Source organism: Bombus bifarius, unplaced genomic scaffold (assembly GCF_011952205.1).
Source record: "Bombus bifarius isolate JDL3187 unplaced genomic scaffold, Bbif_JDL3187 scf7180000008546, whole genome shotgun sequence".
NCBI lineage: Eukaryota > Metazoa > Arthropoda > Insecta > Hymenoptera > Apidae > Bombus > Bombus bifarius.
Genome location: NW_022884719.1, coordinates 87758 through 103155, shown reverse-complemented (window position 1 = coordinate 103155; position 15398 = coordinate 87758). Strand labels below are relative to the sequence as shown.

At 40.3% G+C, this 15398-nt stretch overlaps 1 protein-coding gene across 3 annotated transcripts in view; it reads right to left on the bottom strand.

Moving 5' to 3' along the window:
- The window catches only part of LOC117213237 (triokinase/FMN cyclase-like), an 82709-nt gene that overhangs the window by 31365 nt on the left and 35946 nt on the right, over positions 1–15398 (bottom strand). For 2 of the 3 annotated variants that reach the window (XR_004488612.1, XM_033458600.1), the window contains exons 8-9: positions 7314–7703; positions 4490–4743 (exon numbers count right to left, since the gene is read on the bottom strand). Coding sequence is in view for 2 of the 3 variants with exons in the window: in XM_033458600.1 (XP_033314491.1) it covers positions 4490–4743; positions 7314–7703 (644 nt within the window). In the remaining variant the exon portion in view is untranslated. Of the gene's footprint in view, positions 1–3786; positions 4298–4489; positions 4744–7313; positions 7704–15398 lie in introns of those variants that run through there. The other variant, XM_033458601.1, reaches the window with a different exon arrangement.

Sequence of the window (15398 nt, the reverse complement as noted above, 5' to 3'; positions counted from 1 at the left end):
GCCGGGAGTGTAAGGCGTTTAAGTACGGTTACACCTTCTCTACGTGGCCTTGGGTAGTAGCGCACCCACGATCCTGATGCCAAGAATGGGACCGTCGGGATAAGTTCCCGGGTACTTTGTACCTTGAGGCCCCCGCTTACGTGAGTCCGATCTGGAACTGCCGAGCACGGTTAGCAGGTCGCCGGCCGGCAGTGACGTGGCCATACATCCACACGATAGTCCGACGAATGACTAAAGTTGAGACCACGGGGGTTGAGTGAAGCCTAGAGAGATTTGCGACCTTTCAGCTCGACCAAATTGGGTTGGACTCGTGGGGGTAATGGTTGATGGCCAAATACTGGCAAGACGACCGATTTAAGAGGTATTGGCTTTCCCGAATGGTCGTCCCTGGGTGAGCAGTGTCCTAACTGTTCAACTTTTCCGGAGCCATCCTGGAAAGACGATAGGGCTAGGAAAGAAGCCCCGTTCGACCTGAGACGAGTGAAAGCCCCTGCAGACCTAACTAATAAGGGTAGCAAGATCTGGATACCGAGTGAACCCAACCCCTATGACTCTAGGGGTGCTTGGGTCTGGTATGGCTACTTCGCGAGGTACGGACCTGTTATCTAATGCTGCTACGGAGGTAGACACTAATTGTACCGGCCTTCCTTCTGGAGGCAATTGTAATGTCTCCGGCGCCTTGGCAGCACCTGGTCTCTTCATACTGTTCTTTTTCTTCCTCAGCACGACCATCTTGCATTCACCACCCTCCTGTCCCCTCGGGGGCGATGATAATTGGGTGGCATTACCTGCAGCCGTAGTTGCCTTCCTCGGCCGTGTTTCTCAGCTATGTCGGCCGTCTTGTAGACATTCTTCTAGGCGTTGCAGGCGTTCATTAGCGAAGGCCCGAGCTTCTCAAATCTTTTCTCGAGGACGGAAAGACACTCCTTCTCGCCCCCCCCCCCCCCGCTCCCATCATCTTTCTTGGGAGGCCCAGCTCTGAAGTGGAAACGTTGCACCGTGCACTCTTCTGACGACCGTAAACGGCCTTTCCGGTTTGCTCTTTCCGACGGACTTCGATCTCCTTCTCCAGCACCGTCACACGTATCTCCGCCAGCCTAGTAGCTCCAATACCGCAAGCGAACCCCGTCCTCCTTGTCAACTACCATCGTACCAGCAGCGATGGTGCTTGCCGCCTCCTTTAAGGTCTTGATGTAGATGATTTTCAGATTCCACGATGTCGTCGCCACCTATATTATCTCCTCGAGCCACCGAATTAGCTCAGTCCTTATGTCAACTATCGAGGACGTTCTTATCTCCAAGACCAGCTCCACAGATACATCTGGGATTGTGGATGTCAGCTTCCTTTTTCGTACCCTGGACATAGTTGATGAGGACGAAACCCCATAGGCCAACGCCTCTTCGATGTGCAAACTCGCACTTCCCTGCGAGATTCCTGCAGTGGTTGTTCCGGTGTGTTATCCGGCGCTGGCGCCATGACTCGGTCCATGCCCGAACTCTCTGGTCTGTCCATCCTGTCTGCAATTCTCTTGAATCTCCTGGTCACCTTTGACGCAAGCTCCACTCCTCCCTCCATCTCCTGTCTCCTGCTAATATTCTCCAGATACAGGAGCTCATCTGGTGGCCTGGCGGTCAACTCCCGAACAGTCGTGATCATGGGATGCCGACACAGTGGGGTCCTACGCGCACGTACTCTCGGGTTGTTTCCGAAGTTGCCCGTGCGGCGGCTATGTCGGCGCGCGTCCCAATATGACTTCCTTATTGCCTCATCGACAGGGCTGAATTTTCTGTACTTCCCTACCCCATCCATCCCTTACCAGTTTTCTTGCGCACTTTCGTACACACACACTGGCACAACACTCTAGTCAACTTCTTTTTTTCGGATTTCCTTATTTTCCTAATAGTTTCGGTTGCAGAGTATAGAGCAACCTGAACGCGTCTTCTCCCTGCCGCCATCTTCAGATCTCAATATATTGTATCTACTGTATACCTATATGTGGCGTTTCGTATAATTTCTACATGCATATTTCTGTAACTGAAATAGTAATAAACACATTAAAACAAGAACTGTAACACAGATTAGATGGTGTGGCAAACGAAGTGCTTGATTCTGATATGAACGACGAGCTGTACTCGAAATGCGTGACAAATTGATTGCTAACGATCTCTCACGAAAGCGATGGTACGCGAAACGAGATACGCGGTATGACGCAATCTAGCACAGAAACGCTAAAAGCGTCGCTTTAATTATATTAAATTTAATTTCATATTTAAATAGTTCAATAAACATATTGAATTGTGATTTCAATGACATCGATAAAATATTTTGCTAATTATTTACAAATCAGATGACCTTACCGATTTCAATGATCTTGAAATATGTTATCATGATCAACATTCTGAACGTCTTTTCCCTGTATATGTTACCGTCACTATAGGAAAAAGTTATTTGATATCTTAATCTTGACAACATATTTCAAGCTCACATAAATCTGTGAAGTCGTCCGATTTGTAAATAATTAGCAATATTTTATATTGAAATAAAAATATGCCTGGCATAGAAACGCCAAAAACGCTAATTCGTTTAATGCAACGGTTAATTCTTAAGTAGGAATTATGATTCCTAATCACACATTGATATACAGAGTTATCCACTTAACTCGAAACTAGCGGTCGCAACAATATTGAAAACTGCAACAGTTTAATATATACGCTTACTGCTACAATCAAACGTCGCGAGCCACCTGTGAGCTGTTATTAGAAGTATAATTAGGCAGTGTGGTTGTCGTTAAAAGCTCTTAAAGTTGGTGTTGCAATAAGGAGAAGACAAGCGAAACGAAATGAGGCAAGAAGAAAACATGCCTCGCGGATTTTCGCGCAACAATTTCATGTCCTTGCACGCTTCTGAAGCCGTCCTTCCAAACAAGCAAGTGCATCCGATTCTATACCCACATATAGCTCTTTTTTTTTTATTATATTGTATTATTTGGATTTGGTTTATCTGATATATAACTGCAATTTTTTTTATTTAAAATCGCATTCAACTACCAGAATTATTAATGAACTACAATAATATTGTTCCAATTTTTACAAACCTTTTTTTATTTTTTATTTTTATTAAACATTTTCTTCTACATCTTACTTTAAAATTTGTTAACGATTACTTTCTACGAATTGATCTTTATTACCTCGTTTTGTATCGTTCTGCTGTGAATACATCGAATGTAAAAATAAGGAACAAATTGAGAAACAACAAAACACCTCACACGACTCAGATTTAAATAAATCAGTTAAAAAAAAATAAAAATTAATTTAACTTTCGTACTGCAATACCTGGGCTCATTTGGACTAGTTGACGAACAGCGGATGTATGTTTGAACGATAAGAAGCCCAACGGTCTCTAAACGACAGATTTCACATCAGAATTCGACAATTTATATACAGGCTGTTCTGCTATAGGTGTAAAAAATGTAAGGGGTGTTTCTTAAAGCTAAAATAAGATATAAAAATCAAGAATTAAAAATTGCATCTTCAGCTTTGTTTTTTAGTTATTAACAATTAAGAATTAACCGAAATATCCCTGTGCGCGAGCAATCCTCCTTACAAGAACGAAAGTAGGTCAGGCTAACCAGCGGGGTGCGCAAGAATCCAATTGAACGATACATAGACAGCAACTTACCTCGTACAAATAGTAAAGGAGAAAATATACAGAGTGCCCGTAATGCAAGTAAATGTAAAGTAAAGCGAGTAAAGTAAATAAAGTAAAGTGAGGAAATGAAGTGTGAATGAAATAGACAGAAAAGTTTATGAGTCAATTAATTAACCTACGGCAGCTGCTAACATATTCCTAGTGTACAATGAGATTATATAAAATTTGAAAAAATAAACAACATTTCCGTACACAAAGTTTCTTTATTGCCTTAACTCATTTGCACCCAAGCGCGGATTAATCCGCACGCTGCGACTGTCTTCTATCACCAAGCGCGGATTATTACGCTCACTGTGACTGCTTTTTATTTCAGTTGCTAAGCATTCTTCAGATATGAGAGTTTACGTTTGACCCGTTTGTCAGCATCTCGCCTATATCAGTTTATTGTATTGACCATTTTAAAGAATTTCACCAGAAATAATATGATTTAATTTCTTATTTCTTATTTTTTTTAAATAAATATTTTTTTCTTTTTTCCATTTAGAAAGTGTAGAAAGTGTATCGATAAATCCGGATTACAGTACAGTACAGTTTTGTTATTGTGCAGCGTAATATACACATGTATTTGATTCGTCGTCCTCGTGACAACTAACGAAAATATCATTGAAGCAAAAAAGATTATCGATCATGTCACAGGTGGCGTAGCAAAATTTAAGTAACATAATATGCAGATTTAATTATTTACAATGTTAAACACCAACTATTCAAATCCCGAATATGCTTGGAAAATTATCGAAAGTTTATTGTAATGTTATATAATAAATATTTCTAAAAACTTACCATGGATCTATCACCCGGTTTCGCTTTCCCATATTTTATTAAGCAATTTAGACCACTGCGAAATGTACGTGCCCAAATTTGCAGCCAACCTTCTTTTTCAGAAATTAAAACTAATTCTGTGGTAATACTAGTAAAAAATAAGCAGTACAATGCTCCAGAAGTGCCACCCATTTCTTCTTCGGCTATATGAGCTAGTTCAGTAAAAACTGATGATGGGTGTGAGAATTGAAACTTGTCTAAATTTCCTAAAATTCCTGGAAATAAATATTTATCAAAGAAATTTAGTTAAATTCGATCGTATTTTCTGTATCAAAAAAAAATGATATTAATTAATAAACTGCAGACTTTTATTCAAATTCATATTTGTACGAATATAAGTAAAAAATAAAATTTCAATAAAAATTTACTTCATTTTATCACAGAGATATTACAAAATGTGTATTTTATCTCGGATATTTAATACATTTCTGCATACTATACTCATTTTGTATACTTCTGCATATTAAAATTTTTTATAAATACAGAAAAATCCACAGTCTGGTAATTAATTATATACAGGGCGTGTTTACGTTGCCAAAACCGAACACGTAAATATCTCCTTTACTATTAATGTTTAAGTTTTGATATAACTCTTCTCGGCTTTTTCTTCTTGTAATATATGCATAAGTCAGGAATGATATTTGTTTCTGTTTTGTTTAAGAGTATGCGAGCGCACATGCGTCAGGCAATTATTCAGTAAATTTTATCAGAACGGGGTCACCGCATATGTCATGTGCATGTTTTGTAAGCAAGAAGAAGCAGTAATATTATGAGAATCATTACAGATATATAAGATTTATGAAAAGATACCTTTTTTGTATTAAAATATTATTTATTAGATCAAGTCTCCCTTGTTATTTAAACTCCAATTTCTTATCTCATTATAAATCCAACAATGTTAATACAAAATCTGTATGTTATACACATATTTCTATACTACATTGCCTTTAATAAAAATTACGGCAAATTGAGGAAATTATTGAAATATGAATTTCTATACTCATTTTTTTAGAAAATATATATTTGCAGTAAGTGCTTTATAACTACAGGGTTCAAGTTGAATGAGCCTATCCAAAGTACCTATTGCAATATGTACGTGCAAATAATTGCGTAACCATCCTGAATGCACTGGAGCATCATTTGTTGGAAATATTGGGAATTTAATTCAGATTTTTTCTATGGGTTTAATTAAAGATAAGGTATAGTCATAACCTTTAAATTTTATAGAAAATGTAAATGAACAAAAGAGAGTAAATTGTAAAGCAATAATCAGAGATCAACTGAAGTCGTTCATAAAAACGACTAAAAAGCATTATATGAACTGTTTAAAACTAATGGAGAGACATTTGTGTATCTCCTTTAATTAAAACATTTTTTCTAATTATGCACGTACATTTTTGCAAAAAAAAAGATATGGTCGTGAATATGTAGTCCACTTTGAATTATTCATCTCTTTTTTTTAATATCATTTTTTCTGGCTAACCAAAAGAAAAATATGATTGCTCAAATTTGATTGCTTTTACGATTGCTCAAATCACCTTGTATATGATAACTAGTTTCACTTCGCACTTTTTTATCTAACATGTTGTATTTAAAAATCTAAAGAAATGTCATCATATTTCTTCAAATTGTAGTTAATTTATGATATGTAAATTTGTTATGTGTTTTGTTTAGAATTAATTATCGTATCGTAATTGATTCATACAAGAAAAAGAAAATAATCACGAGGCATTATTAGAAACTTACGAAATGGATTAACATATAGTGTAGTATTTAGTATATCTGTAGTTCATTTTGATATTAATCTTCAAAACTTGATAATAATATTTTTAAATGAAAATAATATTTTTGAAAATTTCAAAAATGTTTTAGCTAGGAAATTGGAAAATAAAAAATATTTCCAATAAATATTATTTATTGGAAAATATATCTTATTGACTGTTAATTGAAGATATTTTACAAACTTGTATTTGAAAAAAGATTACAATCTATTATTAGAATAAACCTTCATATCTGGACGTGTTCGTCCTACTGAATATAACGTTAGATGATTACTTAATTAAATCAGTGGCTGTCTTGCCACTTAGGCAATTCGTTTAATACCCGAAGTCACCAAGGTATTCCAAAATCAGAAAGATGTGAATTAGGTACGACAGGTAAGAATTTCATGCACTGATTTTCTATGTGTGAATTACGGGTTTACGCTGCGCCATTGCTGTGCATGTGTAAATGCAAGGGTTTAATAACTCGTCTGGTTCGTAGATATGTAATTCCGCAACCATAAAGTAATTTCTAAATCTCAATCTTCGATTCCAAACAGGAAAAATTAAACGAAAACCAAAGGATTTAGAACATTTCAGCAAAATAGCATCCGTGACATAAACCCGAGTAGTTGTGCGAAGATCTAACAACATATATGTTGAAATTGATCAAAGTGATCGGAAGATAGATGAAGAGAACAAAAATTAGATTTTATTATATCAAATTGAACGTTCAATATATGAATTCTCTATAATTCAATGTTTCAAATAGGATCAAATAGGTACTTAAATATTTGGATAAATTGTTAACAATTTTTCAGGCATACTTAAGATTAGGAGTTATTAGTCTTAGGAGTTTAGGACATACATAAGACCTTAATACGTAAAAAGTACCGATATATACCGATATATACCGATAAAATGCAGAACAATAATGTTGAATCTTGGTAGAAGGGTTCAACGATCATCATTAAATAATACAGGAAATTTTGTATTTATTCTTAGGCATGATGTGGCATACATACCAGTAGCAAGTCTGTTAAGCGTCGATCCTGTGTCACCGTCTCCACATCCTCTATCTAGATCATTAAGATGAGTTTCTTTCTGAATGATACTTTCACAAGCACTTTTCAAACATTGCTTTAATAAGTTCTGTAGTTCGAGAGTAATTTCCATTCCAATTGTTTCCACTGTCCGTACTACTGGATCTTGAACAACCTTTCGTGCATTTTCTGTAGAAATACTATATACGCAACCTGGCCACTTTGGTGCAACAGTAGGTGCATCTAGGCAACCAAGGAAGAAACTTTTATCATCTCCAGATAATTTTAAAAGAGTGATATGTACTCCAGCACTGTTCAATGACGTCATCAGTAGTCCCGCATACACACGAAGAGGCTCTATATTCATACTTCCTATATTAACAAACATTCTTTGTAAAACATTACAGTGATTAATTAACTTTATTATTGAGATTATGTATTCAACTAAATTTATTTTATTGTTAAATTTATTATATATGGTATCAAACCGTTTCTTAAGTTTTGTCATTTTTTTTCTTTTTTTTTTTTTTTACTTTTTCTCTCATTTTAAAAGTTTGGCGTAAAATTACAGAAAAGCATTATGAGCAAAAATAAAGATTAATACATATGAATTTAACCCCAAATTCAATACCCAAAATTCACTTCACATCGTTTGAATACTACCTGTAGGATATAAAGATTTGTCCATTACATCTTTCAAGAATTCGATCTTCATAAGTCGATTTGAATTAGGTTGGGTTAGGTTTGGACCCCTGCGGGGCTCCGCAGAGGGACAGCGGGATTTCGCCCGAGAACGAGTCACAGTTATGCGGTTGAGCCCAGCGTGCGTAAGCCCATTGAGTATGACGAGCCGACGAAACCGAGTAATTCACGCGGGCGCGCGTGAAAGGCGAAAAAGCGTCACAAAGGAACCTTCTAGTCGTCGTTGGAACTGAGTACTCCGACCGGCTAATCTGACTACGAAGTGGGTAATATAGGAGTCCTAAATACTCCTTCCCATGCAGGGCGGTCGGAGTGGCAGCGATTCGGGCGAGGGCTCAGGCGTCAAAGTGGGTGTAGACGTTAGTTACCTCCGGAGGTGGGAAGGAGGAATAAAATCGTCTTTTTAGAGGAAGAACACCTCTCTGAGGAGAACAGTGGCGCGGGGATGATATCCGTTGAGATCATGCGGTTAACCCATCGCGCTCGATGAAAGTCATTGTGAGAGTTTTAGTCGGTAAAAATACCATACTACGTGAAAAGAAAAGAAAAAAAAATAGGCCTCACTAGTAGAGTCACTCCGAGAATCCAGGTTCGATTTCCACAAAAGTGGAAAAAGTATTTTTTCTGCCACCAAACTTCAGGAGAAAGTTCGTAAATGCAAAACAATCTGCGAATCAAAAAGGGAATTTTCCAGTGCGAAGAAGAAGCACTGTGGCGAAAAGGACACCGACTTCCGCCAGTCTGCCCATCGCCATGGCTTAGGGGCGCCCAACTGTACACGAAGAAATAACGGTGATGTACGACCGGATGAAAAAGGTAGCGCAACAATGGAACGGAACTGAACACACTGAAAGAAAAAACTCCGAGCGAAGAGGACCAAGAAGACTGGCAGTAGCTGTGGTTAAGCGACATGCGTGCGGTCGAGAACTAGTCGTAGACTGTGGCGAGTCACCCTGACCGTGCGGGAGTACTCTGAAAAAAACAGCAGCTCAGGAAAATAGTGGCTTCCGTAGCCGCCGTGGCTGCACACTACTCTAATAGGGGTCCGGTTTGTTATAGCACACAAACGAGCCCCCAAGGATGGTTGCACCGGATGTGCATGAAGAGGGGTAGTCCATCCAGCTCCAAGACTTTTGTAAAAACAAAGGCAAGGACGCGGGCGATACTGGTGATGTACCTCAGTATTCACTGTGCCCCTCTTATCACGTTCGAAGATGGATACCGAAAGAATTGAAGTAAAGAGAAGTAAGAATCCCGCACTACCTGCATCCTCTCTCTAGGGGCTATGGAGTGTTTTTGGATATTTCCAGCACATAAAAGGAAAGAAGAGAGAAAGAATTGCGTCCGAGCCTGATGAGTTCTTCTACATCGTAGCGTCGTCAGAGCGTTCAATCTGGCGATGCTAATCGGAGGCCGGTCAAGGTAGTCCTATCAAGCTTTGAAACTTGGTTGGACAGAGGGAAGGGTAGTCCGACCTACAGCATGAGGCAGGTATCATCGGGCATAGTTGCTTCGGAGTAGTGTAGTGTGTAAATAGGGCATCTCGCTAGTCTAAAACCATCCGCGCAATGCTAGACAGTAAGAGATCATAGCAGGCGGTAACCATGTTCCGCAAGTACGTAATACTGCAGAAGAAGAGCACGGAGCGATATCGGTAACACACCGATCCGCAACAGAAACGCCGCTTCATCCTTCTCTGCAATATAAACCCCTATTCTTCCCCGCTGCAGTCGAGGGTTGCCCTCCCCTTCTGAAAGCTGCGGAATAATAAATACAATGAAGCTTTCCTTGAAAATGTGCGTATCAAATGCCATCATTAAGACTAAGATCATCTATCAAGAACCATAAAATACTAGATCCTCGAGCTATAGAGCACATAAACAAATATAATGACGGAAACTAACCATTTATCAGTTCCCATATATGTAAGCAAGTTCATATTGTATAAGATTTCTACTATTTCTTATACTCTTTTTCTTTCCTCGTATTTCGTAAGATAATTACATATTATATTTGTAATATCGTGATGTAATATGTTCACAAAGAGTGGACAATAGAGATGTTAATCAGACAGAAAAGACGATTGTGGCTTAACTTGAACTATTCATACCAAACGTACAGAACACAGCGCAATCCACACTCTCTCGGCAACGCCACTCGCAACCTCCGTCTCCGCTCGACTCGCACTCGGCTCCTCGACTCGCACCCTGGTTCTCGACTCGCACTCTGTTTCTCGACTAACTGTTGTCGCATTCCATTGCCCTTTTCCTAGGCCCACCGCACACGTGTTCTGCAGACGCTCGTGGCCAGGGTCACGTAGGTCTTTTCCACGAAACTATGCACTTGAAAAGACCGATGACACATTGATGGGCCCGACGGCGCCTCGGCTCTCGCGACATTGTTCATAGTTCGCCCGATATTTCCCAGGCCTTTCGTCCACGATACTACATTCGGCCATCCTGCAATAACATCTGTCCTCAGATGTTGCCCTCAGATGTTGCCTTTTATCTCGCTGTCATCAGATGCGTCACTTTCGGCGTTTAGGACCCAAGGCTTCATAAAATCGAGGTGTGCACGGGTCCTTCCTTAGGTACTGCTTCGCACGCTTTCTTCTTTTCTTGTAATTTCGCAGGTTCCCTTCTAGCTTACCTATGTTTCGTTCGGTTAGGCTACAGTCAAGGCAGTTGGATACCACGTGTTCGATCTTTTCGCGTAACCCCTTGAACCAGAAGTCCTTCTTGACCATAGCTTCTGTTTTGGTAACCTCGAAATGCCCACGCTCGTGCGCTTGCCTGACTACCTGAGCCCGCATCGCTTTCGATACTACTATTAGCACATCGTCCTCACACTCCTTATACAAAATATTGTTTCTTACTACCTGCCCATCGGCCTGACTGCACGTTGCGGCGTCCAAAATCCTACGGACTTCGATGTCCTTGTTCTGTGCCCTTCTCAACCGTGCAATCAGCCCGTCTTCACTCTCCGTTACATACATAGTGCTCGGCAGGGGGTTCCTACTCGGAGCATCTACATGCTGCATACTTTTCCCCGGCCGATGACACACCTGATACTTAATCTCGCCTAGTAACAAGGCCCATCTAGCCACACGCACACACAAATCTTTCTTTCTAACTACACCTATCGGACTCGCATACTCCGAGTCTGACGATTTGATGACACCCTCGTTTGTCCACGCTTCCATCAAATCATCTTCTTCCTTTCTTTCCGACGGCGCCAGTCTTCGCGGTCTTCGCGCTATCGGCTTGTCGCTTTCCAAAACTACCTTTTCGGTTATTCCGACGTCTCGCTTCTTCTCCGGCCTATACCCCCTAACGATATCGCGAATCGCTTCACGATAATGCGGTTCCCGTACGTGTGTCAGGTCTGTTTCGTCGGTCTGTTCTACTACGTTAATTCTAAACATATCCGACACGTCTTTGTTAGTCTGTTCGTCAAGCCGCAAGAAAGTCACTTCGCCCCGTTTAACCCATAACTCTACCTGATCCAGAAAATCAGTGCCTAACAACAGGCCGTGCTTCGTCAATATTTTGTTTGAGACAACGTGCAAAGTGATTGGCAGTTTACACCCATCAACCGTCATTACCTTAGTGAATTCACCCCAGGTCTCATTCCCAGCGGAACCAAAACCGTCGAACTTAAGTTTGCAGTTTCCCAGAGGTGGTGATCCTACCCTCACATACTCATCCGCTCGTATGAACGTAAGGTCACTACCTGTATCCACTAGTGCCACAAACCTACAATCATCTATCGCCACTTCCTTCACATACTTCCCCTTTTCGGATCTTGACACTACGCAAGTCTCTTTCGGTCGTGCCGTACACCTCGCTGCAATATGTCCAAATCCGCTGCACTTGAAACACCTAACACCTTCTCCCCTCTCCGGACACTTAACACTTAGATGATCCTCACTACCGCAAATGAAGCATCTTCTTTTCTTCATTGCATCTACAGATTGACTGGGCTTCCCGTTCTTCTGGGTTTTAGCCGGCTTCACAATCGACTTTGCTCTGCGACTCTTCTGCTCTTCGTACATCACTAACCTCTTCCTCAACCCTTTGATTGACGTAGCGCCGTACAATACAGCCTTATTGTTCTCGTCGTCTATTATTCCATCCACTATGTATTCCACCTTTGCTTCCTCCTCCATGTCCACATGGCTAGCTATTTCGAGCATACGGTACATGTAAGCCAAACATGCTTCATCACTCTCCTTTTTTGTTTCTTCAAGTTTCTGATGAACTTGCCTACTGTTGACTTTCCTCGAAAATTCTTTCACTAGCCCCCTCTTCAACTCATGCCAAGTCCTGGCGTGACACTCGAAGCTCGCAAATATTTTCGCTGATCCCTTCAGCAGCTTCCTCGCGTAGACTGCCTTCTGCCCATCCGACCACATGCACGTATCAGCGACTTCCTCGAACGACTCGAACCATCGTTCGACATTTTCACCTTTCTCGCCACTAAACGACTCTAATGCATCTTCGACGTCTCTAAAACTCAGTGTCGAACCAACGCATGCCCTTCGACAATATTCATCACGGTCCTGATACACCCTTCGCGTACCTCTCTTGTATCCTCTGGCGTTTTTTCTGTCATCTTCATCCTCACTTTCGTCGTCGCTTTCTTCTTCCGACGATATGTCATTACCATCCATGGCCGCTCGTAGCCGTGCGCGTAATTCTATTTTTCTTCCCGTCGTTTTTAAACCCAAACTAGCGAGGCGCTCCTTCAACTCCTTCGTATTCATTTTCTCAACATCCTCATCTTCGTTGCAATCACGCTCAGCTCTCTGTACATTTTCTAAATCTCGTTGACCGGTTAGCTCTTCACCGCCCGTCGATCCCTTACGATACGATTGTCCAGCCCTACACGCCCGATTCAGCCTTGCAATCAGCACTGACCTCGCACCCGATATAGGGAGGTTCATTCGCGCGAGCTTATTCCTCAGCTCCTCCAGCGTCGAACCCTCTTCACCCGACAATCGTTCGTCCCCGACGTTTGCCATTTTTCACACTACACAAACTTAAACAGTCAACGATATCGTCTTTTACCGCACCTCGTACCGGTAAATTCACAACTAGCTCGAATAGCTCTGTTAAACCGTTTCGTTTTCTGTCTTGTCCAATCCCGGACGAGCCCCCAAAAATATGTAATATCGTGATGTAATATGTTCACAAAGAGTGGACAATAGAGATGTTAATCAGACAGAAAAGACGATTGTTGTTTAACCTGAACTATTCATACCAAACGTACAGAACACAGCGCAATCCACACTCTCTCGGCAACGCCACTCGCAACCTCCGTCTCCGCTCGACTCGCACTCGGCTCCTCGACTCGCACCCTGGTTCTCGACTCGCACTCTGTTTCTCGACTGACCCTTTCTGTTTCTCGACTAACTGTTGTCGCATTCCATTGCCCTTTTCCTAGGCCCACCGCACACGTGTTCTGCAGACGCTCGTGGCCAGGGTCACGTAGGTCTTTTCCACGAAACTATGCACTTGAAAAGACCGATGACACATTGATGGGCCCGACGGCGCCTCGGCTCTCGCGACATTGTTCATAGTTCGCCCGATATTTCCCAGGCCTTTCGTCCACGATACTACATATTGTTGTGTATTATTATTGTATATTACCATTATTATTATATTATTTTGTATTATTTTATTTTATTTTGTATATATATGTATAATATTAGATACAATGTTAGTATTACTTTTCAAATGGACAATACGTTTCAAATAAAAATTGCCAAAATTTGTAGTACTATTTAATATTTTTCTTTCACAATATGAAATAATCAGATTCTTCAAATTTGCTTAAAGCTATTTAATGCAAAAGTTAGAAGAAGAATTGTTAAATATAAAATATACTATGTACATCGTATTTAATTCAATAAGGATTATTTTACAACACTTTTTAAATAAAGCTTCATTCCGACATTTTGTGTGCTTCAACAGTTATACGAAAATATCCCATAATTTTTCAGCGCAACGCTGTCGATTGTTCCCATAGCGCTGCGGGACAAATGTATACCTTAAAGCAGTGTACACCTCCCTAAGAATGCTACTAAGGAAAGTGGAGGATAACACCGCTGATTCTAACTGTAATTTCGAGAGATCCTCTAATATACATCATGGAGATATTAGTCGATAAGAATCCAGCGCTACTCCGCATTCTTCTCTAGACTGTGCGGAGTATTAATGAAGATTTCCTCCATGTGAAAACAACAAAGACTACGTCAAGTTCTTAACATTAAAACGAGTATTCGCAACTTCCGAAAGTCTACTTATAATAAATCCAATATTTGAATGAATCGGTCTTTTTATAACTAGTAGACGAATAATAAAAATATATTCCGTTAAGTTTTCCTAACAAATTTCAGTGAAATTGTAAGGAATTATAGACGATTAGCAAGTTTCTATCTTTTTTTTTTTTTTCATTTAATTTGTATGAGAGGTCAGTGGAGTGCTTTCTTTTTAGTCTTCTATCTATGAGAGTTTTTCTCGCTTCAGCAGCCGGCTTGTTTGAATGTGTTGCCGTTCTTTCCTTGTATTTTTTGCGTATCTACCGATTTCTTCTTTGACCGTTGGTATTTTTAAGTCCTAGAATATATCCTCGTTTCTGACATACTACGGGGCGTTGACTATTCTCGTCAGTATCTTCGATTGTAGCGACTCTAGTTTACTTGTGACTCACTGCTGCTGTTCCCCATAACGGTATTCCGTACGACCAAATCGGCTTTATTATCGTTTTGTAGATTTTTAGTTTATTTTCTATGCTGAGTTTAGAGTTTCGACTATTTAGCCAGTACATCTGTCTTCTTTTTATTCTTTTTCTGTCCATAATTGATTTAGTATGTTGTTTCCACCTAGATTTGTGTGTCTAAGTGTAGTATTTAACTTGCCTTGTTTGTGTTAAATGCGTGCCATTCACTTGGATATTTGATGGTTTCCGTTTTCCTAGCGTAAATGTAATATGGTTGCATTTACTGGGGTTTGCTTTTATTTATTTATCTTATAGCCATTTTTATATTTTTACGATGTACTCTTGTAGTAATGTGACTATTGTTTCTGAATTAGTATGCCTGACTAGTATAGCCGTGTCGTTCGCGAATGTCAGTAGTTTTCTCTTGGTAATGGTTGATATGTTGGCCGTGTATAGTGTGTGAGGTGGAGATAGTTGTGATGATAGTGCTACTGCTGATATAGAGGCCGAGATAGGTTCTGCTGCGGGTGTAAATGTCGCTGCTAGAGTACTGTTACTTTTCTTCTAATTTAGACGTCGTGGAAAGAAAAATCGGACTCCGCTAATCGGGATTTAAACCCGGGTCCCGAACGTTCGTAACCT